The sequence below is a fragment of the Scomber scombrus genome, chromosome 12, assembly GCF_963691925.1.
Source record: "Scomber scombrus chromosome 12, fScoSco1.1, whole genome shotgun sequence".
Lineage (NCBI taxonomy): Eukaryota > Metazoa > Chordata > Actinopteri > Scombriformes > Scombridae > Scomber > Scomber scombrus.
In genome coordinates, this window is record NC_084981.1 from 6,953,886 (window position 1) to 6,979,124 (window position 25,239).

The following is a 25,239-nucleotide window of genomic DNA, read 5'->3' on the forward strand; positions in this document are numbered from 1 at the left end:
TCAGCGGAAAAAAGTAGACGACAAGCACATCAGGCACATTCCCTCCAGCCAAGAGGGGTTTTTTTCTTCTTCTTCCTCCTCTTCTTCTTCTCTACCTTCACGACAAGCGAACCTGTCCCCCTGAGAAAAATGAGCCTATAGGTCGTAAATTCAGTCGCCAAAAATGACCTATAGTCATGTTTGAGTGACAGAAGCCATCTAGCAGCCGTAGTAATTATGACTCAGGGAGGTGATGCAGTTCAGAAGATGTCAATACAAGGTCACTTCCTTATCTGGAGGAGGCGGGTTGGGTGGAAGATTAGATAGTTAATTGGATGGACTTAAGTGGACTTAGCTACCAAGAGTATTAGAGTTTTTTTTTTTTTAAACGTAATGTGGCATTTACTTTTGCCATGACGACAAAGGTTTTGATTCCTACAAAAGTTCCTTACTTCATCTTACACCCTTTTCGAACATTGCTTATCATTTTTGTTGTTTGACAAACTGCACTTTTAAATGTACGCTATTGTGCAATATCAGTATTTCAAGTATGCTATTACCTTCAGTACAACTATGCAATATATTTTTTTCACTTCACTTCACTACTGTGCAATATCGAAATCAGACTCAGGTGTATTATTCTGACAGCACCAATATTCCTCTTGTATATATTGTTAATATGTTCTTTTTACTGTATTTTTTACTATCTTATCTTATTTATCTACAGTTTGCTTTCACTACTTTTTTCTTTTATTTCATGCCTATATGTTTTATTTTGTTATTTTAACCCTAAAGTGATCATTAACCCAGCTGTCCCTAACCCTTACCGAGTGTTTTTGTGCTTTAAACCTAACCAGACCTCCTACCACAGCGTTGTGACACCATAAACATAACAGTTTTGGAAAGCAGTCAATTACACTCTAATGGTTTGTTCTGGAGCGCAGGTACAAACAACCCATGTGTTCATTTAATTTGGAGGACTTGTTGTTTTATTTAGCGTTATGCACCCATTCGTGTTCCAGCAAGAGATACTCCTGGGAAGATTCAGCAGAAAATATTGTCTTTGAAGGACTGCTAACGCACTGTGCGCCGTAACACCGCCAGACTTGTGTTGCTTTAAATTAAGAGCAACAGCAGATCTGTCGGGTGTGAATTTAGCCAGTCTACTCTTTTATTGCGTGAGGTAAAATGTTAAATTATTTAATGTTTCTGCACAAAGCCTATAAAATATACATGGTTATTTACACATTTTGTGTGGACGACAGGACGACATGTATGAATAATACAGATGTGGGAAGTTGCTGCTGCTGCTTCTGTTGCTGGAAATTCTACAGAATGCGCTCATCTGCAGGAGAGGGAAAGTTCAGTAGCAGTTAAAAGTAGCCGGTCAGGGAAAAGGAACGACTTTGTTCGCAGCGATGCATCATTTCACCTCCTATCTCCCTCCACTATCTAAGCTTTCCTGCTGACACAGAAAAACAAGGTCATAGTAAAGAAGATACGACATAAAAACAAGAAAAAGCAGTAACTTTGAAGTGTACGCGGGCTATAGTTCATCATCAGACGGCTTGTTTTTTGCTCGTTTCGCCTCCTAGAAGCTGATAATGGAGTTGGTTATAAAAATCATGACACCCTGAACTAAACTGATAACATTTGCTTATCTCGGTTGTTATTCGAGGGAAACAATGCAGCCTCTGTTTGAGGATTTCAGAGCAGACGCGATCGCCCAGTCATCAGTGTCACTTTGAGTCGTAGGCCTGTTCCAGACAATCTGATGTTAAATAAGATCCACAGCGGGGACGTGCCGGCTTCACACCGAAATAAATACAGTGCTCCGCTGACACTGCGTGAGCCTTTCACACGCCGCACTGGTAGAAGCTGTAATTTGGAGCCTAATCTATTTTTAATCCTCCCCCCACCAAACAAAAAGCGCTTAAGACTTGTCACCCGCCTTCCACAGCTGTCCTTTCAATAAGGCTAATGTCACTGGCATCAACAAATCCTTCGCCATGCTGTTTCCCTTTCTGAAGTGGATGACAGCTTGAGTTTACTGGAGCACGGCGCTCATTTTGTGAAACTTTCAGGAGCCGAGCTTCTTCTTCTTCTTCTTCTTCTCCGTGTAACGTTACCCAGAGATGAAAGATTTTCCCCGAGCCGTGTGTATCTATTTAAAGAGGTATATAGTATGTGTGTGTGTGTTCCCGTTTTTGACAAGGGCTATCGGCTGGAAAGATGAAGCTAATAAGAGACTCTGAGCATCACGCTGGAAATGATAGGTAATTAAATCGAGCTTTGACAGGACTTTAGAAGGGAACATTTTCAAATATGTCACCCTGAAGAGAATTAGTGGGTTATTAGCGGTGCTGCTGGCATCTTAGCGAGCATATGAACTATTTTGGTGTAATAGGCCTTATAACGACACCCGCTGTGTTTAAACCATGTCTGGAGAATCTGCTTTTCAACAAGATAAAGGTAAATTACTTACTTACTGACTCATAATGTACAAGTCATCGTTGTTCAATTATAGCTCTGCGTGATTCCAGTTAGGTTTCAAGTAATACTCCCCAAGCCCGCGCCGAAATATGACAGGAAGTAAAAGTGTGCGCCGTCTCTCTCTGAGTTTCAAGCCATAAAAAGAATCTCTCATAGGCCTCTTTACACTTTTGCAGCAGACTCCTGGCACCATAAATCTTCAAAATCTGTCCCTCCCCTTCATTCTTGATGTTAACTATCCATGATGCTCTAATCACTTTCCTCATCTCTTTTACCACATTTTCCCCTTGAGGAGCTGTTATTTACATAATCAGATATCATTCCAGCTGTCATTTATCTTCTGAAGATTTGAGATATTGGATTTTTTTTCCCCCACTGCTCTTTGATACCATCTTTACTCAGGAAAGTTGTGGACGTATACTCACTGTGACAGAGTAATATAAACCATGGTGGAGACTTTAAAGCCACACTTTGTGACTTTGAGAAGAAATAACACAATTTTACCTTCTGTAAATGAAAAGTTTTATATTGCTACTTTAGCTTTACTTGGTCTTACATTTGGTCTGACCTGTAGCTTTTGGTAGCTACTGTTAGTTAATATTCATGACTTTATAATTGTCTTATATCCATACAACATACTAATTCTAACCAGGTTCTAATTGTGGAGCGTGTTCACATTGAAAAAGTGACTAAATAAAGTACACTCAAAGCAGTCGGCATGCAGAGTAACACAATTATTTTTAAATGTGCTGTTGATTGACACTATTTTACCATAATGTAATGTTAATCCACTCACAGCTAGAAAAAAACCCAATAAAACTAATTGTGGATGGTGTTGAAAAACCTCCAAGAACATGTCAGAAAACAAATAACTTAAATATTTAAATTTTAAAAAACATTTTGCCATCTTTTAATTAGGTTTAACTAGCAGCGTCATTGTAAAATTGCAGTTTCATTAACGTATGATGGTGCAACTACTGTTAAATGTCCTATTATTTCAGTTAAAAGGTGCATTCATTAAGATTTTTGATATTTATTAATGATAGAAATGAATCTCTGATATGCTGTGGTATCACAGAGCAGTACAATCACTCTCAGTCAAACTGTGCTGCCTGCAGCCCTTCTGTTGTTATTTTAGTCTAGTGTGTCCTATGTGGTCAAAGTACAGACCAGAAGTCCACCCTGCCCGCCATCTAGCGAAGGTCATAAAGTGGCGTTACTCAAACAGCGGTCAAACAGCCAAGGATGGATGATCCTACAGCTGCTACCAGCCAGACCAAATCCCAAACAGTGATGGAGCTAAAACAAGCATAAACACAGATTTGGCATTTGGGAGATGTAGAGCATTAATAGATGCTTCTCCTTTCTCTCCTTCTGCCAGCTCCACCTTACTGTCTTCCAGCTCCTCTCCATCCCCTAGAAGTCCCTCACTGGCTTCATTCAACTCTCTGTAACTCAAAATGAAAATAAATGCAACACAGAATCTTCATCTGTTTTACAGTTGCCAGAATAACATGTTGGCATTGTAAGTTTCTGCAAAACACTGATACATTGAATTTTTAATGTGTAGCATATCAACATCTCCACAATATGTAGCATAGGGAAACACATAGTTCACACATAGTGATAATTTCCAACATTAAATCGAGAAATGTAACATATCCATGGTTTGCAGAAACATAAAATGTCAACGTTTTATTCTGGGGAGTGGGTCGCTTAGGAAACAGGACTGGACATTTGAATAGTAGCTTATGCTGAATTTGTCTCACTTACACCTTACTCCTTAGTAGCTGGAAAAGTTAGTTGTTGCTTTAAATATGTAGATTTCTTGTATAATAACTGTAAAAACCTTTATAATATAAAGATCATATAGATAGATAGTGATATAGAATTGGGAAACAGCTTATGACACTTATCCATTTGTGCTACTGTTGCTTATTATTTTAGCTAAATGCTTAATAATGGTTTGGGGTTAATAATAGATGAGCATTATTGTGTCTTGTCACGAATCACAGTGGCTGTTGTTTAACAAAAGTTCTTTTTCCTGCTTTCAAAGTCAGCCTATGTCAACTTTGTGCCATGCTTGGACAAGCTTGAATATTTTAGAATACAACACATACAAAGAGGAGAAACTTTCATGAGGTTTTTAGAAGAGAAAGAAAAAGAGAACTCTCCCTGGCAACATGTAATGTTTGTCGCCGAGGCACTATTGAAGACCATCAGCTAAGCTGTGGCAGCTCTGTCACCCCTGTTGAGAAGCAAGCGCCTGTCCTTACTGCCAGACTGCTTTTGAATTATTTACTGCACACGCCACTGGTTACGGCTGGATTTTTACAACACCAGCGAGCAGAGTGCTCCTCGCTTACTCGGGCACAAAGCACCACACATAAAAAAAGAGCAGCACAAAGAGGTGGCGGTGGAGGGAGGCGCCGGCTGTGAGCAAATAGCCGCACTCAGTAGGTAACTCGCCATGCGCTCGGAGATTGACAACGTAATGCATTTCTTTGTGTTAATGTAAATCCAAAACTATGACGCGAATGACCTGTGTACTCAGTCTTCTGCTTTTGATGATAAAGAACAAAGAGATTGTGCTGATATGGTGTCAAACACATTTTATCTGCTGTGTCATATAAGCTGTTGGATGCATTAGGCACAGGCAGCTTTAAGTCTAACCACACATATATACCTTGCTCTGGGTGACAGTAGTTATGAGGTATAGCCACATGAGATTAAAATCAGACCTCTTGAGGCTTTACATTAATAATAATCTTGAATATCTTTATACTCCCATGTGCATTATCAGTGTGAGTTAAAAAAGAAAAGGGGGGGGAAAAAAGCACAAAATATGGAGTGCTGTTGTATTTCAACTACCGTATCAACACTGAAAGGAGGAGACATGTCTTGTACCTGCGAAAGCCACCTGTCAGTGCTAGTATGGCGTCCGGCGTGATCGCGTGGACAGCTTCGTCAATAATGTTCCCCAGGGCTCGGGCTTCCGCCTTGCTGACAGCCCTGGAGATGTCTCCATAATGCAGAAAACCTGCAGGGAGGAAAAAAAGACCACGTGGATATTAGTCTGGGAGCAAGCCATCAATCATAGCCATTTGCTCTGGGGAAGTGGGGAGTCAGGGTGAATTAAAAGTAAAGGTAAAATGTGATATGTTCTGCCGGCTGATGGAAGGCGACTGCCGGCGCACGTCTGCTGCAGACACAGGAGGATCTCAGCCGCTGTAGAGACGGAGCTCAGTTATGAGTGATTGATTGATGGCTGTCTCCAGTCTTGTTGATTTCACGCATCTCACTTTTTGTTCTTATTTTTTTGTGCTACATAAAAAGCATTCTCTCCCCCCCCCCCTTAGATAAACAGATGCTACACCACCAACTCATTAAAATTCCTCGAAAGATATTTTCTGTCTTTTACTACTCATGCTTCTATTCTTTTCGGCTTTACAGAACACAGTGGAGAGATCAGGGTTAAGACACATTTTCCATGTCAGAAATTCGCATTATTTCTCTGCACGGAGCTGAGACCAGCAGTGTTCAGAATGATGGATTAAGAGCAGTTTGATGAAGATGTCTGTCAGCGTAATACATTATCGGATGGAGTTTCCAAACTGAATGGAGGACCTGCGAGCAGTGGTGTAATATAAAGTCTTGAATTACCACCACATGCGGTGCTACATAATATGCATCCATGCCGACGTCCCGAGCGGCAGAAGGAGCAGGAGATTGATGCGGGCGAATGAAGAAGCTACATATCAGTGTTTTCCTTTGTGACATTTTAACCGCGTACTTTAACCACTGTCAAGAATTGAGGCTGATGTTATCTTCATGTCTGGATGCTCCTTTATCGCCGGATTTCTGTTCACTCAGCTGTTTCTTTCAAATCTGCAGACAAACTATAACTTCTCGGACTGAACTTTCTACGGTTTCCATTCAGGGTTTTTGAAGCCGAAAAACCTTCATCCAAACTCAATCTGTAATTAAATGTAATAACAGTATTACAAATGAAGGTAATGAAAGCCACAAATCTTCCTTTACGAGTGCCAGTAACAGCTAAACAAATCATAACTCTCCCTCAGTGAGTCAGAGACCTCTCGTGGTCTTCTCTGCCCAGCTGATTGATGAAAGTTCATGTGAATTCCACAGCAAGCATTCCCCTTCACGGTCACTATTCATTGATTTTTATTAAAAAATACCCCTGCTGCCTTTTCCATTGTGTTTTCACTGTTAACTCCCTGCTGCTCTCATCTCACTTTAGAGAAAATACATCACAGCCAGAGCCTCCACATAAGGAGCCTCCTGTGGGACCAAAAAGGACAGAAAGTCCCACATAACATGCAGAGCCCCCCCTAGAGAAAATGAACGATTAGTCTTTTTCTTGGAAGCAAACTCGAGTTGTATTTTTTCAGTCTGTAATTTGCAGAGTGAAGACGAAGCGAGATGTTGACGTTACCGGTTTGCTGCATCCGGTTGAGTTGAATGCTGGGCTCTGCCAGAATGTCGCTGAATGAGCGAAGCCCTCTGCGGTACCACTTCTCCGCCGTCTTAGGTCCAACCCCAAACACACTCGTGAACAGCTGTCAGGAAACGAAGAACGAGGTAAGTGTCGTAATCAAGAAGTCGAGCTGTGAAATGACAGCTCTTCTCAGAAGGGGTTAGCATTCAAAGCTCTGAAGGGCTCTACGTCCTCAAGAGACGGCAAATGCAAATCACTTTTACAGCGATTTCAAAGCAGCGAAACTGTGAAAGCAAAGCGAGGCCCCAAAAAGATTAACAATGGAGTTGTTTCTCATCTACTTACCTTTAACGTTTGATACCTCTCATTAGAAAGTATGCTCTCGACTTGAAGCGAACGGCCATATAGAAGGATCTCCTTGGAAAACATAAAAATAGATCATACTATTAATAAAAAACAGTTATGGTCTCAAGCCTGGGCATGTTTTCCTTTGGTTTCTGCTCCATCAGCAATTAAGATATAGCCTGAAATTGCTGCTCATTTAAAAACAGTTTCCACTTGAATCAGGTGCTCCTTATTGCCTCATTTCCATTTCTTTTCAAGAAATAACGACTCTGTTGTTGTAAAACTTGGGATTAATACCGGTTTACTAGCCTTCATAAAAAGCTCAAGGTAATGTTTTCCCCCCAGCTTCTATTGTTTGCTCTCAAACAACTTTGCACAACGTGTAATTGTCTGCCGCTCCCAGCAGACCACGAATAATTCGCCGGTCACATTTTAAGTGTCTTCATTATGTGAAGGCATAAAATCAGGCAAGTTATCGGGCTAATAACAGCCGTCTTCCATGGGGACATTGTAAAAGTTTGAAGTGTTGATAATAAGCGTGTGTATTTGTGTTTTACAGTAGGTTTATGTGTGGGTTTTAAGCTTGTGCATAAAGGGGGTGACATCTACTATCAATGAACCAGTGAACCTGGGATCGGCACTGTGAATACAGCACAGTTTAAAGCAGCCTTCACTGCTCAATGATGCATCCACCCGTCCACCTCTGCTTTTCAACCCCCAAGCTAAGGCCAACCTCAAACGCGGGGATAATGCTTCGACACACTCGCCGCTCCGGGGGAGACACACTTTCATCGCATGCACAACGTTCCTCACATCCACACAGAACACACCATTCCCCCCCCACCCCCACCCCCCCTAACTCTGCCTCAGTGCTCCCAGACTTTCATGTCAGTAGGTTTATATCTTTTCCCCACTTTGGATGTTCAGTCAGCAGCGAGCGGCTCAGTCGCTGCTGACAGAGTGTCACTCCGATGTTCACAGGCACATCAAGCGTTTTGTTTTTACTCTGTTTGGTTTCACTTTGTTTTTCGTGTCATGTCATTTTTCTTGTTTTTGAGCCGCGATCTGTTCAAAGAGACAACCTAGCGGGAAAAAAACCTCAGCGTGGGTGTACGTCTCAATCATGTAAAAACAACAAGAGGGAGAGGTCATTTGCAGGCAGTCTAATTTGGTCTCCCTGGGACATTTATGTTATTTTGGTTAATGAATCTGTCTCAGCTCTGACACATTTGACAGATTTTGAAACTTGCTCTGAGACCTGCAGTGTGTATGTTGGGTTTAATGTGTCAGAGACTTGGACTGCCAAGCTCGACTCGTTCTCCTACAGGGACTCAGCGTTCTCTTCAAGCAAACATTTCTCAACGCTTTCCCTGACAACCTGCCATGATTTCTGCCCCGAGGACGACAGAAGGTAAGGGGATGATTGCCAAGTGACCCAATGAGATTTGCTTTTTTATCGCAAAGACAAGATACATTTGTGTGATACCTGTCTGGGCCCGTGCTCGTGTGCGTGGCGAGTTTTGTTAGAGGGGCCTGTCGAGAACTTGAGATGTCAAAACTATTTTTGATATCTTTTTTGTAAGATTAATTTCAAAATTGCTTTTTCTTTACCTTCAGTAACTCACAGAAAAAGTGTTCTGCAAGATGAAATTCCATTTTGGTGACACCTCTAGAGAGCATATTTGTGCAGATTGGTGTTGTTAGAAGAAGAAAGGTTCAGCTACAGCCATTGTGACAGTGCTCTAAAACAACTAGCGCAACATTTAAAGGAATACTTTACCACACAGAAAATCTTTTGAGTATAAAATATTCACGCTGTGTAGGCTTGAAAGGTGGTTCTGAAAAGTTTTGTTGTGGTCTTTCGCAGAGAAAAGCAACTGTAGTCAGTTTGGATTCACAGCAGGTACAGTGGATTCTTATGGAGTCACAGGAGGATGGTAAAAGTACTATATTTTAAGGATAAGGCTATTGCTATTCTACAGTATGTTCCCTGTTCTCAGTAAAAAAACAAAGCCAACAGTCCTAGTCCATTAATACCTTCTGACTGCCCTGCCCTGTTTGTTGCACTCTGTCCCAATTAGCTACTAAAAAAGATCACAAACATAAAGTTCCATTTTAAACAAGACTTCAGCCATGCTAGTCGCTAGAACGAAGCTTATATTTAGCAGGTACTGTAGCCACTGTAGTATGGTCATTCATACAATAGTTGTTATGATATTTCATTATGGACCAAAGTGATGGGACAACCAACTGAACCAAATCTCAAGACCTGCTGCTAACATGGCTAAAATGCTAAAACGGCATTTCCTAAAAATTGTAGTTGTAAAAGGGTTAGGGTTTAATAGACAAACCAATTCATTGTTGGTTTTATGGTATTTTAATGACATTTTGTGAAAATATCACAATACCTTTAACATTTATTAGCAAAGCGCTGATTTTGGATAAATAATGCAATTACACGATTTAGTAAAAAGCATTAATAATAACTACATAACTTTATACGTTTTTGTGCTTTTAGTTTAACTATCGCCCCACAACCCTTATTGTTGGCCAGTCTGTAAAAATATCTAAAAACAGTTGGAAACCATTGGTTAAGAACATGCTGGATATGCAATCAAGGAGCTGGATTTTGCTGCACGGGGGGTTAGAGAACTTTCTGTTCGTTTTGAAATGTTTTTGACAAATTTGCTGTGGCTTTCATTCACCAATTTACAGCACTGTAGCGCTGCAATTGTTATAAATCCAAGCAGACTATATTGTAGCTCCCGTCCTCCACAAGGGAGTAACAAACCAACTGAAGAGCCACCTTTCAAGACTACAGGGTGTCAGTGTTTGATACTCAAAAGATGGATTTAGTTTTATTTGTTTTACTCACAGAGCCAAAAAAAATACAATACTGTAACATCAAAAATAATAACCTGCGTGCAAAATTGAGTTATGAGCTGTAAACTCATGTATATAAATGGTTTTCATTGTCATTGTCCCATAAACTATATTACTATTTTGTACAGGAGTTAGCAAGTTGTCAGTGCAGTGCATTTCCAAACACAGGAATTAAGCTTAATGAAGATTATTTTACTTTTACTGCTACATTAAATTCCTGTTTTAATTTGCTAACTACAAAAAGCATAGTATTTATTCTAATGACTGTTGACCATTCTTCATTTCAGGCATCCACTGGTTTTAGATCATTTCCCTGCAGTGTGAAAATCAAGTTCAAGAGACCTGAAAGTTCCATGAGAGAAGTTATCCGTCAGAGTAAATATTGCAACATTAATTATTTCCAAGCATGGAATGAGAGTTTGCTGCTTAAAAAACAACAAAACTTTGCATTCATGAGCTGTGTTGTAAGAAAATCAAACCCAAACAACCAATGAGCAATCGTGTATGTTGTGAAATGATAACAAGAAAAATATCTGTTGTAGTTGGTTTATGTTAGTATGTTAGTAGGGACGAAAGCTGTGCTGTACCTCCATGACTGCCTTAGTGTGATCCCCCAGGCATGGCAGGTCCTCAGTGGCCCCCAGGCACTCCACCGCCCAGGGCAGACTCTTCAGGACAGAAGCAGCTCTCCTGAATGCCAGGCATGGACCTTCGTTCTCATTGAATTCATAGCTCTCAGCCAGCACTTCAAAAGCATCCTACAGGGAAAGGGAGGCAAGGACGGGTGAAGGGTGAGGAAACAGAGGTGGAGAATAAATTAATAATTTAGTAGATATTAGACTGAAAAAGTACAAATTTACACCAAAAAGGTAACAAGATGTGGGAAGATGTAGGAAACACCAACCCAAGGAAAGAAAGCCAAGCAAAAATATGTCAGGTGTGCATTCACGTGTGAGATGCAGTGACCCGTAGAGGAAAACAGACAGGGGACGGAACTCCCCCCAGTTCCTTCCTGCCTCTTCTATCACTCCCTTCTGTCTCTATTTCTGTCCCTGTCCCTGTCATTGTACAGTAGGACCTGCTGCATGTTGATTCTCTTCTGGATGACCGGACAGAGACATTAGTGGCTAGCAAAACACCAGACAGGAACCTGTCATTTTCCACTTGTTCACAACAGGCTCCCCAGGGGACATCCATGGACTTACCCTCTACAAAGGCAACATGTTCAAATGCTCGAACAGGCTCCAGACAGCATCATGAAATGAAGGAATGAAGGAAGAGATATAGCAGAAAGCACTCAGAGAGAAAAGAAGTCAAAAGAACCCTCTAACTTTAATTCTAAAGTCGTTTATTTTAACAATAGAAAGTGTTAATAACTTTTGAGCCTGGATGTGGATTTGCATTAAAAAAAGGAATACTGCCAATCTTGTTGAATTTTGTAGAAACTCTGGGCATGGTTAGATTTAGTAGAAGAATAAACTGTTCAAATGTTTCAGGTGAGTCATGACCACTAAATTATGGATTTTTAAATTCATCGTTATTGGTCAAATGTCATCAACATTTGTACAGTTGCTCTGAGTGGAGAGGTGCATGAGTCCTCAAAATGAACCATTCACACAATGCATTCAATTAATAATAACTACAGGAAATTAGAAAATTCTTATAGTAAATGGTCTGGCATTTAAAAAAAAGCTAAATAACTTTTTTTCAGGGTTGTCCTAAAAACTAAATTTGACTGTGGATTAAATATTTCTATGAGGACATGTTTTTTCTTTTCTTATTAGAAAATATGGAATACAGGAAAATCTGTGTAGGTGGAAATGGGTTTGACCAAGAATTCGAAGAGTCGAAAATATATATTTCTTCTTGTTCCTACAGTTGAGCTTCACTGTGCAGAATGATGTATGTGCACAGTTTGTTTTCGCATTCATCTGCTGAAAGTGGAAAGTTTCCCAGGGCTCACTGGAAATCTGATTTTAAGGGGTGGTCCCAAAAAAAACAAAATATATATATATATATATATATGTAGGCTGCATTGACCGATTCAGTCCGTTGCTGCAATACATCAACGTCTTCACCATGTTGGACCAGGCAAGACTGGCCTTTAAACAAACACAAGTAAAGGGAGTTTTTCTGGATAAAAAGCACCATAAGATTTACATTTCTAAACTGATTTCAATAAGTCATTTTCCCAATAAAGGGTTTATGATCTAAGTTGAGCAGAAAAGTTTTGAGAAAGCTTGGTGACAGATGCTGTCATAGGCAGAGCTAATAAGAGTCTAGGGGAGGCTAAGGCTGCCCAAAAATGATCATGGAAATATTATGCTAAAGCTTTTGGTGAATTACTTGGCTTGCTGGTTGTTATTTGGATGCAATAGCTAACAGGTTATTTTGGCCAGAGAGAGAGAGAGACATTTGTTTTATTGTTGTCTTTCTGTGGGAAAACAAAAATGCCATCATTTCATGAAATCTCAAATGGCCCTTGAGTATTGCACATTATCAATCTGATCTGTTGTTTAGTATTAATATAAGCTGCTTCCTATCCCATATTTTGTAGAGGAAAAGGAAAGCTCTGACATTTTTTGTACTCCACATAGATCATAAGCTTTTGAATATAAAAATGACTCATTGAAATTGGAGTTTTTATCCAGAAAAACTGTGGCTCACCTTTTACTTGTATTTGTTTAGAGGCCAGTCTTGCCCAATATGGGGGCGACATTGACGTACAGTCCAGTGGCCAATGCAACATACTCTATATATGTCTATGGGTGGGAGCAGAGCAGAATTCATCACAACTAGTTTGGAAGCCAAATTCTAAACCAATATTCAATTTACGTAAGGATGTGGAAACATGAGGCCATGAAGTCAGTGAACACTAAAAATGGACTTTAAAGTGAAGCAATTAAAGTACTGTCCAGCAGTTAAATTCTGAAATACAATATAGTTACATATTCATTCTGCATTTTTTTAATGAGGTGGGAGGAGTATAAGCCATTTTAAGAATTTTACCATAGTAATTATAGTTTTTTGTCTTAATTCATGTCTGGAGGGGTTCACCTCATATCACCTTATTAGAATATGAAAATATAAGTGCCACATTAATGACCACATGGTGGCACTATCCTCATTATCAAACCAACCAACTGAAGTCACATTTAATCATCTTTCAATGCTGCTTTGCTCCTTTTTGACTCAGCCAGCCGGGGGGGCTTGTTGATGTCTTTCTTGATTGACATGAATTGATTTGAGTGACAGGCTGCCAGAGTGCTGGTGTTACACAAGATCAAAGACAAAGTAAACAAACAAAGTTCTGCTGTGTCGACTGTCGACTTGCAAACAGAGATATTGATGACCGAGCATCTAACGGGTCCAAAGTGACATTTTCAGGAATGTTTACATGCGGTTTAATGTAATGCAGCTGAGCAGCTAATTAGCTACTTAGTCCTCAAACTGCCGGTAGCGGTGCACTGTTCCCCAGTGAATGTTTGTTTGGTGACTTATTCAACAAGCTAACATCCACTGAATGTCTGAGGTCTCTAGTTTGTGGTCGTAAAGTTTCTTGGGTATTCTAGAGGTCGAAAATGAGCATTTTATACAGTGAGGTCAGGTTTCAAATATGGTGCCACTACAATAAAAATGGAGCTCAGCTTTCCAGTCATCCCATATTTATGCAATGCCAAGATTGTTTAGGGATACAAATACATCATTTTTAGAATAGAAGACAAAAACACATTTATACTGCATGCAAAAAACTGTGTGGGTCTTGCCCAAAACTGCATGGGATTAGCATACGTCTGTAAAGGGGAGACTTTTCAGTATATCTTTCATTCAGATATCTTGAGAAGAGAGGCCAAGTGACGCCTTTTACCAAAAAACTATCTTGACATGGTTGGTGTGATAGCTTAGCTTCATACAATGCCTTAGGTCTTTCATCGGATACCAGAATCGTCACTCTAGATTTAAAACTGAGTTCAAAGCCTTTGTAAAACAGTAATGTCAGCTGAGGACACCAACGTCCTGGGAGAGTTTAAGAGCTTAAATTAGATAAGAAAGAAGACAGTTGACCAGGAGAGCCAATATGGGTTGTTGTGGCTCTTGTTTTGTGTAACAGGATGCTATCAGGCTCAGTGTGACCATCTGCTCTGTCTATGATTATAGCCACATTATTTAGTGTATTGAAATAAGGAGCCCAGCTACACAGGCAGATAACGGAAAGGCATCAATCATGAAACCAACTTCATTCAAGCTTTCCTTTATGAAATCATTTCATTGTCACACTTCCCAGTGTTGGCACACAGCTGTTCATTTGGCAGTGTTCAGCTAGACTGCTTGACAGTTGCTGTTGCCACAAAACTGTTACTGTTGCAGAACACAGTGGAGGAAAATATGTCACAATAGGAGACGTCAGTATTATTATTCATTAGTTAAGCCGGTAATATTTGTATGGAGGCTCTGACCAAACCTTTCAAATCAGATTGATGTGTCAGTGTCTCTAAGATGCAGAGCAAGCTGATGCAGTGAGGTATAAAGAGCTGCAGGTGTTTTTTGTGCCTGTAATGTTTCCCCAGTTATTAATAAACAGCCTGAACATTTGTGCTAGTTGTTAATGAAGCAAAAAATGATGGAATTATATGAAATTAGGTGCCAAGCATAGTTCTTCATATTCAGCCACCATGCCTAAAAAACATTTAAAACACACATTAACAATAAATGATTGGACAAACTACAATATGTGACCATTTACGCCAACGACTCAAAAAAGAATCTCTGTAGCACATGTTAAAATTTCATGGGAAAGTGACATGATACAATTATCACATCTCACTCATTTATAGAAGCATAACACAAAATGCTAATGTGTTGCTGCATGAAGATCCTCGGGGTATTGTTCTTGCCAAAACTCCTTAAGCATGTTGTGTTATGAGCTTCTTTAAATGAGGAAAATGTGATAATTGTATTGGGGTTTTTTGGGGGGGTTCATATTTTTGATACGCTATGTCACTATGTTGCTGATATTTGATATTTGGTGTATATTTGCCCTGTACGCCTACAAAAATTATTTTCCGACTCACAAGTTTTATTATTAGCTTATACTACTGTCCATTTCCATGTAATTACAATAATGTAAAATGTTTATTTAAAGCTTCAGCCTTAAGTGATTATAAATGGGCAATAGTCTCCAAAACATTTATCCTACAGGCCCTTAATATACTACCAGCTAACAGCTTTTAGCAAGCAATTGCATTTTCACACTGCATCAAAAGTAGTGTAGCGTAGTTACAGATAACACAATATACACTATAGCAAAAAAGGAGCAACATGGGCAGTTTAGATGGAGTGCTTATTTGTCATATGTTCAAATTGTCTTTTCAGCTTTCACTTCTTTAAATTTGATGTTTGACTCACTTCCACTCATTCATTCCTAATCTGTCTGGCATTTTAAGCCAGGTTGGTGTTCTTCTGAGAAATCATGAGCAATCAGTGGTCGGACCTATATGAGCTGTCTGTGAAAATAATTAAATTCAAGCACTCCTGAAAAACAGCACCGACCTGAAAGCATCCAACAGAGCTGCAGACGTGGGCCTGACACCCTGTCTATCTTTGCCATTTTAGCCCCCTTTTTTTTGGTAAGATTTCCATCTCATTAAAAACATACACTTTCATTTGAACCAATCACGCTGTCTTCACCTGCCATGTACTTTCGCACATTACTGCCACACACTGCTTTTTCAGAGGGGTACATTATAATACTTTAAACTGAACAAATCTGTTGTAGATACTGAATGAGAGGTGCAGCTGTTTTTTTGTTATGCTGCTGGAGTACACAATGTTTTATTGTCATTGTGATCGACACTACCAGCAACCCCTCATTTCAGGGATTCATTCAACAAAAATATTGCTTGGTGAAGCTTCACTAAAACAGGCACTGAGTGTGTTGGACCTTCTCTAAAACCTTAGACAGCACAGGGACTGTAGAAATTAGTGTGTAATCTCTTGTGACATTTGGGTCAGCGTTTCATATTATGCTAACTCTAGCATGCTGCTACCCTGCCCTTTATGAAATGAATGAATCAGTTTATGTTTAAGTGGAAGACATACTAATTGAAATAGATATCAGTGAAATAGCATACAACTAATGCCTTTGCACAGTTTTTGGAGAAGAAAAGTCACCACAGAGCCTCAAGCTGAAGAACTCTAAATCCCCGGACGTGGACTTTGATGCAGCCCAGTGTGACCCGAGCTCAGGACAGACTATGCCATATTGATGCTGTGGTTTGCCCCGCTCTGAGGTCACTGCACCACCCGCAGTCTGGTGCAGACATGCAGCCTCAGGTCAGTGAGCAGCAGACTTTAGTCCAGCTCACCCAGGAGACGCACTGACCCGTTTACTGCTGCACATGGAAAAAGAAGCGACCCTTTACATCCCGGCACACACAACACACACACTCACACACTCACACACACACAAAACAGGGCTCTCCTCACAGCATGTGACGAATAGGAGAAGCAAACTCATAATTGGAGAGGTGAGAGGGCACATTTGTGTGCAGGGTGTGTTACAAGTAGTTTGTCTAGATGTGTTAGGCCTACTGCTGCTTCACTTGTAATAACAATTGCAGGGTCATTTGGTGATTGATTGAATTTACAAATACATATATCCTATACATGAATGCTTGACAGTGTGAGCCAAGGACAAGATCTCCCTGCTCTCTTCTCCATTAAGTGTTCATGTTAATATAAAAAACTGAGAACCAGATGTAACATTTGTATTCATATGTTCTAAATTTGGAGTCACATACAAACTAACATAGGTGTAAATCAGCATTTAAACAATATAATAAAAGCTGCAATACATCTTTTTGCTAAATTAGGCTAACTCAATCCTTGACTGATCTCTCTACTCAAATCACAGAGATTAAAATACTATTGATCCTCTGATTTAAAGCTGCTATAAGTAATATTTTATGCTAACAATGGGTCAAATGACTACATATGTGTAATATGAAAGGGGTCACTAATCATGACAAACCTACAAAGAGATTACTGGATTCTGCAATTCCCCTTGGTAATGGAGCATTATGGAGCCTTTTAGCATCTTGCAGCTAATTTAGTTTTACAGACCATAACTTTTTTAAATGTTTTTATTGAAAGCTAATCTTGCTCTGTGTCTGCTGGATGTGTAAACGGGTAACTGTTGCCCCAAAGTGACAAAAAAATAAATGGAGATTTAATTCCTAAAATGATGGTTTAGTGATTATATCTAATATTATTTTGATATTTGATACTAATCCAGCGTTTTCATTGCTTATTGGATCTTGTTGCAAAATGTTCACCCTCAAGAAATGAGTATCTCCTAAAATGAGCGAAACATTTGAGACAAGTAGAACACCCAATTATCACACGTAATTATCTCACATTTCCAAAGACTGTATTTTAGGATCTTGCACAAACACACACACACACACACACACATACACACACATGCTCTGCAGCCAGTCTGTCAACTGTCATGTCGTCGTAGCATCCGCATGGAGTCAGCGCTGCGGGCTCGAGAAAACCACGCTGCATATGGATTCATCTAATTAATGAGGAGTTAAGTCTGGTAGGGGGACTTGGTGTGTAGGGACGTTGATATAGCACGCCGATTTACCCCCCGCCACCGGATATCACGGACATGCCTGCGAGTCATGTTCGCACAGCAGCCCGCCTCGCTGCATGTGCAAAAAGGAACCATGAAAGGAGGTCAGAGGACCCACTGAGAAGAGTTTCAACAGGATTAACAGCTAGGAGATGGATTTAATCTCTCCTCTATCTAATGAACAAGTGGTGGCCATAATTCAGATTTTCTTTTTTCATGTCATTCTAAGGTTTATTTCGAATAAAGAAAGGGAGTGTTTCTAATTAAATTTCCTGTGATGGAGTGATTAAAAAGAAAGTCGAAGGCACTTTGATATGAAAGCTAACACTTGGGGATTTGATCTTGACAACAATATGAAAACCTGAACACAGAGAGCAAAGTTAAATGGGAAGTTTGACCCTTTTCTCACCTTTAAAAGGTTTTTTTCTGTTGTGAAGTTGTAAATATTGACTTCAATATTAAACCCCCCCCCCCCCCCATCCTCCATTCCCTCTCCACCCATCTCCTCCTCTGTGATGCTTGTCCTATCAATACGGTGCAGGCCTTGTGCTGAAGGGAAACAAATTCAACAGACTCTTTTTTTTCTCCCCTGCCCTCATTATTCTGGCACACAGTGTGTACTTGCTTGTACGTGTGTGTGTGTGTGTGTGTGTGTGTGTGTGTGTGTGTGTGTGTGTGTGTGTGTGTGTGTTGCCATCAGAGGAAAGGCATTCGATGATGTGCGTCAATCAGCCGAGACACAAATGTCAATTTTTATGTCTGTGTATGTCAGGCTTATGGTGAAATTATGACAGTAGGAGACTCTAAGCTATAACCAGATGAGAAAGACAGGATGTAGCCTTGACTTGTGTGTGTGCGTGCGTGCGTGCGTGCGTGCGTGCGTGCGTGCGTGCGTGCGTGCGTGCGTGTGTGTGTGTGTGTGTACGTGCACAGTGATAGTGTGGATATCCCAGTCACAGGAAGAGTAAGAAACAAGAAGAGCAAGAGAAGCACATTAAGAATGTTTAGATTAGGGAAGATATAATTAAACTGCAAGGGGAAGTGTATACTAGGTGAACGATGGGGCAAAACAGAAGGGCAGGGGGAAGTGATACCAGAATGAAAGAGTGGGTGTGAGAGCTGGTGAGGGATAAAGAGGAAGCGGCAATGAATAAATCAATAGTGCATGGTTGTGGAATGAAGGGCCGCTCGCTTGCCAGTGTGTGACTGACACCTCACTGGGGCGCTGCCGCCGAGATGATGCTCATCCTCATCCTTCCTTATCCTGATTTTTCCCTGCACCACCTCTACTTCCTCCTCCTTCACCAGCACACCCTGCTGGCCCCCGGATGCTCCTCTCTTCCTCTCTATTTCCTGAAATCATTACAGGTTATTATTTCTGACACTTCTCTCTGTCTATAACGGATCCCTCTCAGCATACACTTCTGTGCACATGCAGCGTACACACAAAGCAATGCGCATACACACACACACACCCTGCTCTGTTTTGTCAAATAACTTGGTTTGGTTGAAAATAAAATAAAAGTAAGCTATTTTGGTGAAAATTGTTCAATTGCACATGATTATTCTTTGATTCCTTTTGCTACTGAAACAAGCAAAAGGATTCCATTTGAAATGCTACTTTTAAATAGAGGAAATAGTTCAACATTTCGGGTAATATGCTTATTCGCTTTCATGCTGAGAATTAGATGAGATGATTGATACTTACCTGTGCTATAAGTATAGATGTAGAGCCAAGAGGCAATTACCTTAGCTCTGCCTTAAAGCCAGGGGAAAAAGCTAGCGTGGCTCGCTCCAGAGTTTAAAAATATGCCCATGCCTTCCTGCCTGCCTGGGATAATAATTAGCCTGAAGTCACAATACCATATGTTATTTTTCCATACCATTGTTATTGTTTTTTTAAATAGTTTTCTTCTTTTTAAACACCCTATTCAAATACTGCTTGTAATGTGTTTTATATACAGTCTATGGTTTTATGACGACCCTGCTGGAGCTTTTTTCCCCCTTCTCCGTGCACCTAGAAAGTAGGTGAAGTTGTGGCAGAAACCTCCACCCTTTCATCTATACACAAATGACAAGTTTAGGTTTATGGAGAGTTAAGAGCTGTAAGTATTTGCTTGAGAAACAGTGGCAGGGTGCTGTGACCTTAACAAACAAGATATAATGTGTTGTTATTGAGCTTTAGAAGTGACCTAATCATAATCACTTAGGTATCTCTAGTTTCATACTTAATGTACAGACATGAGAGAGGCATCATTTAATTACTTCAGATCAGCTGTTGATCCCTTAATTAATTCAAGTACTCTCTCATTGAGTGTTTCCTTCATCTGTGAAGCATTTTTCCTGTTTTCTGTCCATATTAGTATCTACTACAGCACTTGCTAGAAGTTGAAACCTTTGTGATCTTAAAGAAACTACTGCTCCCAGTAACTTGGGATCTTTCCGCATCACCAACTTCTTAGCTGTAATCTGCCTTCTAAAATGTTTACACTCCTCAGTCCTCACCACTTTCTCTTCCCTCTCTGTTGGCACTTCTTCCTGTGCAGTATGGCCACAGACACACAGCTCTGACTCACTTCATTCCCTGGAGCTGGCCGAAGGAATGAGGGAATGTTTCTGTAAACATTTAGTGATGATGCTAGGAAAAAATAAAATAATAATTGATGCTGGTGTGAAAACTAGATATGTCCTGGGGTTTGATTTCTTTTATTTTTTTATTTTTTAGAAATGATTCATTTCAGAGTTGTTTGGAAGGAATTTTTCTTGCTTTTTCGGCACAACCCAGAAGTTTTGTTAGTTGATTTGTTAGTGCTTTGTAAATTATGTGTATTGTCATGCAAAGCTCTTTTTTTTTATCTTACACTGAATCAATTAAGCTTCATTTCATAGAGCTTAGAGATCTTGATTGGATTTTAAGGAATACACACTTGGACAAAATAAATATCCTTCTTACATAATTCCTTCTTACAGTTTAAAGTTGACAATTGAGTAAACTGGAAAAATTTGTATCCACTCTTCAGTCTGCAGTATTGATTTTAAACACTACCACTAGGGGGCTCAAGAAACCTCCATTATCAATTCTAGTAGCATCTCTCTGTTGAGTATTTGAGCTCAAATGCTGGATTGACTGGGACTTTTCCTTTTTGCAAATAAATACTGCAAAAAACATCAAGACTCGAAGACAAACCCACACAGATGCGGTTGCTAGGTGACAGTGGCAGCGGTTAATCGTGGCACACAGCAGGACAGGTACCAAAATACCGCTCATGGACTGGACTGCTGCGTGTGTGAGCCAGATAAGCAGCATGAAAAGAAGCCAGAGAATAATGTAGCCCCATCACAGTTACTCAACAAGTCACTGAATGATCATTTCATCCATGAAAGCGCAGATAATTACCATTGTGGTTTTGTTGCAAGTCTTTGCTGGAACGGGTGCAGAGCGTTAGCCATGAAGGGTTTTAGATATGAGTGAGGTCCAGATTTTTTTTTTTTTTCTTTTTAATGGATCTTGTTTACTGCATTCCTGGACCAGGGAATGCCTGATGGGGACGTGCTGTGCTGCTGCTGCTGCTGCCCACTTATTACACAGCAAAGCGGTTTCCTCTGTATCTGTAAACACCTGACTGTGTGACTTTATTCTTTCACTTCACACGATGGAAAGGATGGAAAGTGACCCCTGCTTCTCTGTGCTCCTCTTCTCTGTTCTCCTCCTCTCTGTTCTCCTCCTCTCTGTTCTCCTCTTTTCTGCTCCTTCTCTCTGTTCTCTTCAGCTCTGTTCTTCTGTCTGTTCTCTCTGTTCTCTTCCTATATGTACTCCTTCTCTCTGTTCTGCTCCTCTGTTCTCCTCCCCTCCTTTCTCCACCTCTGTTCTCCTCCTCTGTTCGCTTCCTCCCTATTCTTCTATCTGTTTTTTCTTCCTCTCTGTTCTCCTTCTCCCCGTTCTTCTATCTGTTCTCCTCCTCTCTGTTCTCTTCCTTTCCTTTCCATTCTCCTCCTCTCTGTTCTTTTGCCTGTTCTCTTCCTGTTTTACCTCCTCCCTGTTCTTCTGCCCATCCTGCTCCGCTCTGTTCTCCTCCTCTCCATTATCTTCTTTTCCATCCTCCTCTCTCTCTCTCTCTCTCTCTCTCTCTCTCTCTCTCTCTCTCTCTCTCTCTCTCTCTCTCTCTCTCTCTCTCTCTCCTCTTTTAAAACAAATATATTCTACCATCATGTTTCCAGCTTTCTTCTTCTCTTACTGTTCTGTCCCTCACTGTTTTCTGTAGGAGGAGGGAGCAGGGAGGTTGATTAGACCTTATTGATTACATCACAGTATGTTGCTTGAAGATAATTTTGAATGATGGGTTTGAATTAATGCATGTAGCTGTTATGAAAACACAACAAGAGTACCAAAACACATCCAGGGTGTGATTTAAAGGCTATAAGCACAGGGTTTTTTTGTTTTTTTTATAGTTGTAAGATTCCTTTAAATCCTTCAAATAAGTGAAATGCTGCATACTGTATCAACATTGATGCTCTCATTAATGTTGTTAATGAAAGCTTCTCAGACATAACGTAGCTTTTCCTTAACTTATACCACACACAGCAGGCTGCATGGTTGACGCACAGATAGCTGTCTTATTGAAAGCTGTTTCATGCCATTCAAATGCAGACAGACAGTGAGGAGAGGAGGGGAAGTTGGGTGGGGGGCAGGGCGGGGTACCTGCTTGCTGTCAGGCTGTGTCAGGATAGACCAGACATTTTCAACTCCTGATTATACATTTACATAGCACTCGTTTTTTTCATTACCAAATAATTACAAAGGTCCGGACCTCGGTGACCTCGTAGCTGGCTCCGGCCACGAATGAATGCTGCATATAAACTCCAGTTTTGTGACAAGTGTTAGAAATGTTTTAACTCTTACCAGCATCCTCTCAACACTACATTTTACTTGCTAATGAGTGAGAATGAACTATTGACAGCATTCATGAAGGGAGCAGCAGTAATCCATATTTGGACACTTTCCCACGTTCTGACATACTGGTTGGCGGCAAGGCCACGGAACAACTGCTGTCAGCAAAACTGCAAATCCAAGATTGTGAGTTTTTCAATATCTTTAATCTGAGCTGCGCTATATGCACTCACCTCAGCGAATGAGAATCATCGCATCAGCATAAATTAATTAGAATGAATCAACTGTTTTTGTTATTTACCTTGCGACGATCGCTGAGAAGGAAAAGATGATTATCAATCCTTTTAAATTACCACTTCATAAATATATGCAGAGAGACACATTAATAAGTGCAAACACAGACAGACATGTAAACACACTAATACTTTACAAGTTGAGGTCTTGCTGCATGCTTAAAAGCATTTCTATTAGATATGTATTCACAGTGACTACATCATTACTGCAGGCTGTAGGACAGATCAAGGATAGGTTTACCATTGTGGATCAATAGCTTAGCCCTCATTAGCACTGCTACAATACAGCAGATCATTTCCTGTCTTTTGGTGAGCTGTTGCATATCTTTTAAACTATTTGATTTAAAGTCAAAAAACCAATGCTAGAAAAAATGTTTTACATCTCAATCTGACTTAAATATTTCAAATGATTGCATTTTATCTGGCTGTTTTACCTGTGGCTGTCTTAAGACCACATCTAGCACAACCTTTCTCTCTAATCAGAAAGTCTTCTTTGATGTGGCTTTATGTGGGGATAATGAGTTAATCATGGGGATAGAGAAACTGAGTGGGATTGCTAATTATGGAGTTAATGCTGTGGAAAGAAACAGGGGATAAGAAATTGCACAGCAGCCCTCCCCAGGTGAGACATGTGTGGGTGTGCACATCTGTGTGTGTCTGTGCATGTGGATAAACGTGTGTGTGTGTGTGTGTGTGTGTGCGTGCGTGAGAGTTCCAGCAAAATGCATGCAACCACATGCGGGTGAATTTCTGTACACGTGTGTGTGTGTATCTATTATGTACATTTGCTGTTACTGGGAGCTTAAAAGTCATTATGAAACAGATGCCTCACAGGCCCTCGGTAAGCTGTGCTTAATAGGTCTTACAGAAACTCATCAGTGGGTCTCCACACTCCCACACAAACACACACATGGGTTTGCCAATCACCTCACAGTGATATTGCACATCCTCAGATTTCATATGCTGTGGCATTATAAGAGTGCTTTCAGATAACAAAGAGAAAGATGCTAATTAATGAAATGCAAAGAGTGCACCAAAGTGTGTTTCTGCACACATCTCTTTTTCTATTTTTAGCCAGTTTTGATTGTTCCTTCAGGTCAGCAAGTAATTACGCTTTTCATTATGAATTAATCTGACAATTATTGTGTGATTAATTATTTTCTAGATTAATCATTAAGTCTATAAAATGTCAGAAAATAGTGAAAATGTCACACTTTCCCATAGCCAGAGTTGACATCTATAAATAACGTATTTTTTCTGACCAAACAGACCGAAACCAGTATCCAAATTATAATAAAACAAAACTGAAAAAAGCAGCAAATCTTCACAATGACTGTTTGGCATTGTTACTAAATAAATAATCAAATAAAAATGTTGTGGATTAATTTTCTGCACCGCTCACAATACTCATGAGTTTTTCAGGGTGGTTTATTGTTTGTTATTTGTTCGGTTAATGCATTGCTCGCTGCATTGTTCCTATTTTCTAACTAGTTAAAACACAATTTCCCTTTTCTTTCACAGCCATCATCATCTGAGCCAATCAGCCGATTAACCACTTCTCCCTTCTGGGAATTTGGGAACTTGTGTGTCCTTCCTCAGCCGCTCCCGCCCACCACATCCACCCCATCCGCCCTGCAACACTGCCCACCAGATGGCAGGGGGGCCAAATCTATCACTGCTTGTGAGGAGTGTCACGTCCATCGCCCCATCTTGGCGTAGCGCGCGGCGCCTTAGGGCGTGTCCGTGCCAGCCCTGTGCCAGGGATCGTGGGCATGTCAGCTGTTGCGCCTCCAACGTACCGCAGCTGCAGATGCTACTCATTTGCAGGTTAATGTATTTTCAGGGAGGTTTGTGTCAGAGCGCTGCTGAGTGAAGCGAGCCAGCCATCCAATTAGAGCAGAACAGATTAGGGGGCTTTTTACATTGCTAAGTCAGAGCGACAGCCTCTGGTGGGCGGACATGTGAAAGTGGCGTTATGTCCAGAGTGGGGTTAGGTAACAGTTCCTTACTGTGAAAATCTTGTTGTTGTTTTCTATAGTTGTCCGTCTCTGGCAGGCGTATTGAGAGACTGTGGCCACAGCAGTGGGTGGAGAACCTTCTGGCAATGTGGGCAAGGTGTCCTGTGTACAAAAATAACCAGACAGTGATAAACACACAAATACATGCACGGCCATATATCATTTGAATTTCTGAGCCACTGCAAATTGTTGAGAGGCCAAATGTGTAAACGTGTATAAGGCTATTCCTGAGTTGCACAGAG

The 25,239-nt window shown here is 40.5% G+C and overlaps 1 protein-coding gene across 1 annotated transcript in view; it reads right to left on the minus strand.

Moving 5' to 3' along the window:
- dntt (deoxynucleotidyltransferase, terminal) overlaps nt 1–25,239 on the minus strand; it is an 81,518-nt gene that overhangs the window by 47,392 nt on the left and 8,887 nt on the right. Inside the window, exons 3-7 of the mRNA XM_062430604.1 lie at nt 24,989–25,099; nt 10,747–10,917; nt 7,277–7,348; nt 6,929–7,052; nt 5,380–5,512 (exon numbers count right to left, since the gene is read on the minus strand). Coding sequence (XP_062286588.1) covers nt 5,380–5,512; nt 6,929–7,052; nt 7,277–7,348; nt 10,747–10,917; nt 24,989–25,099 — 611 coding nt within the window. The remainder of the gene's footprint in view (nt 1–5,379; nt 5,513–6,928; nt 7,053–7,276; nt 7,349–10,746; nt 10,918–24,988; nt 25,100–25,239) is intronic.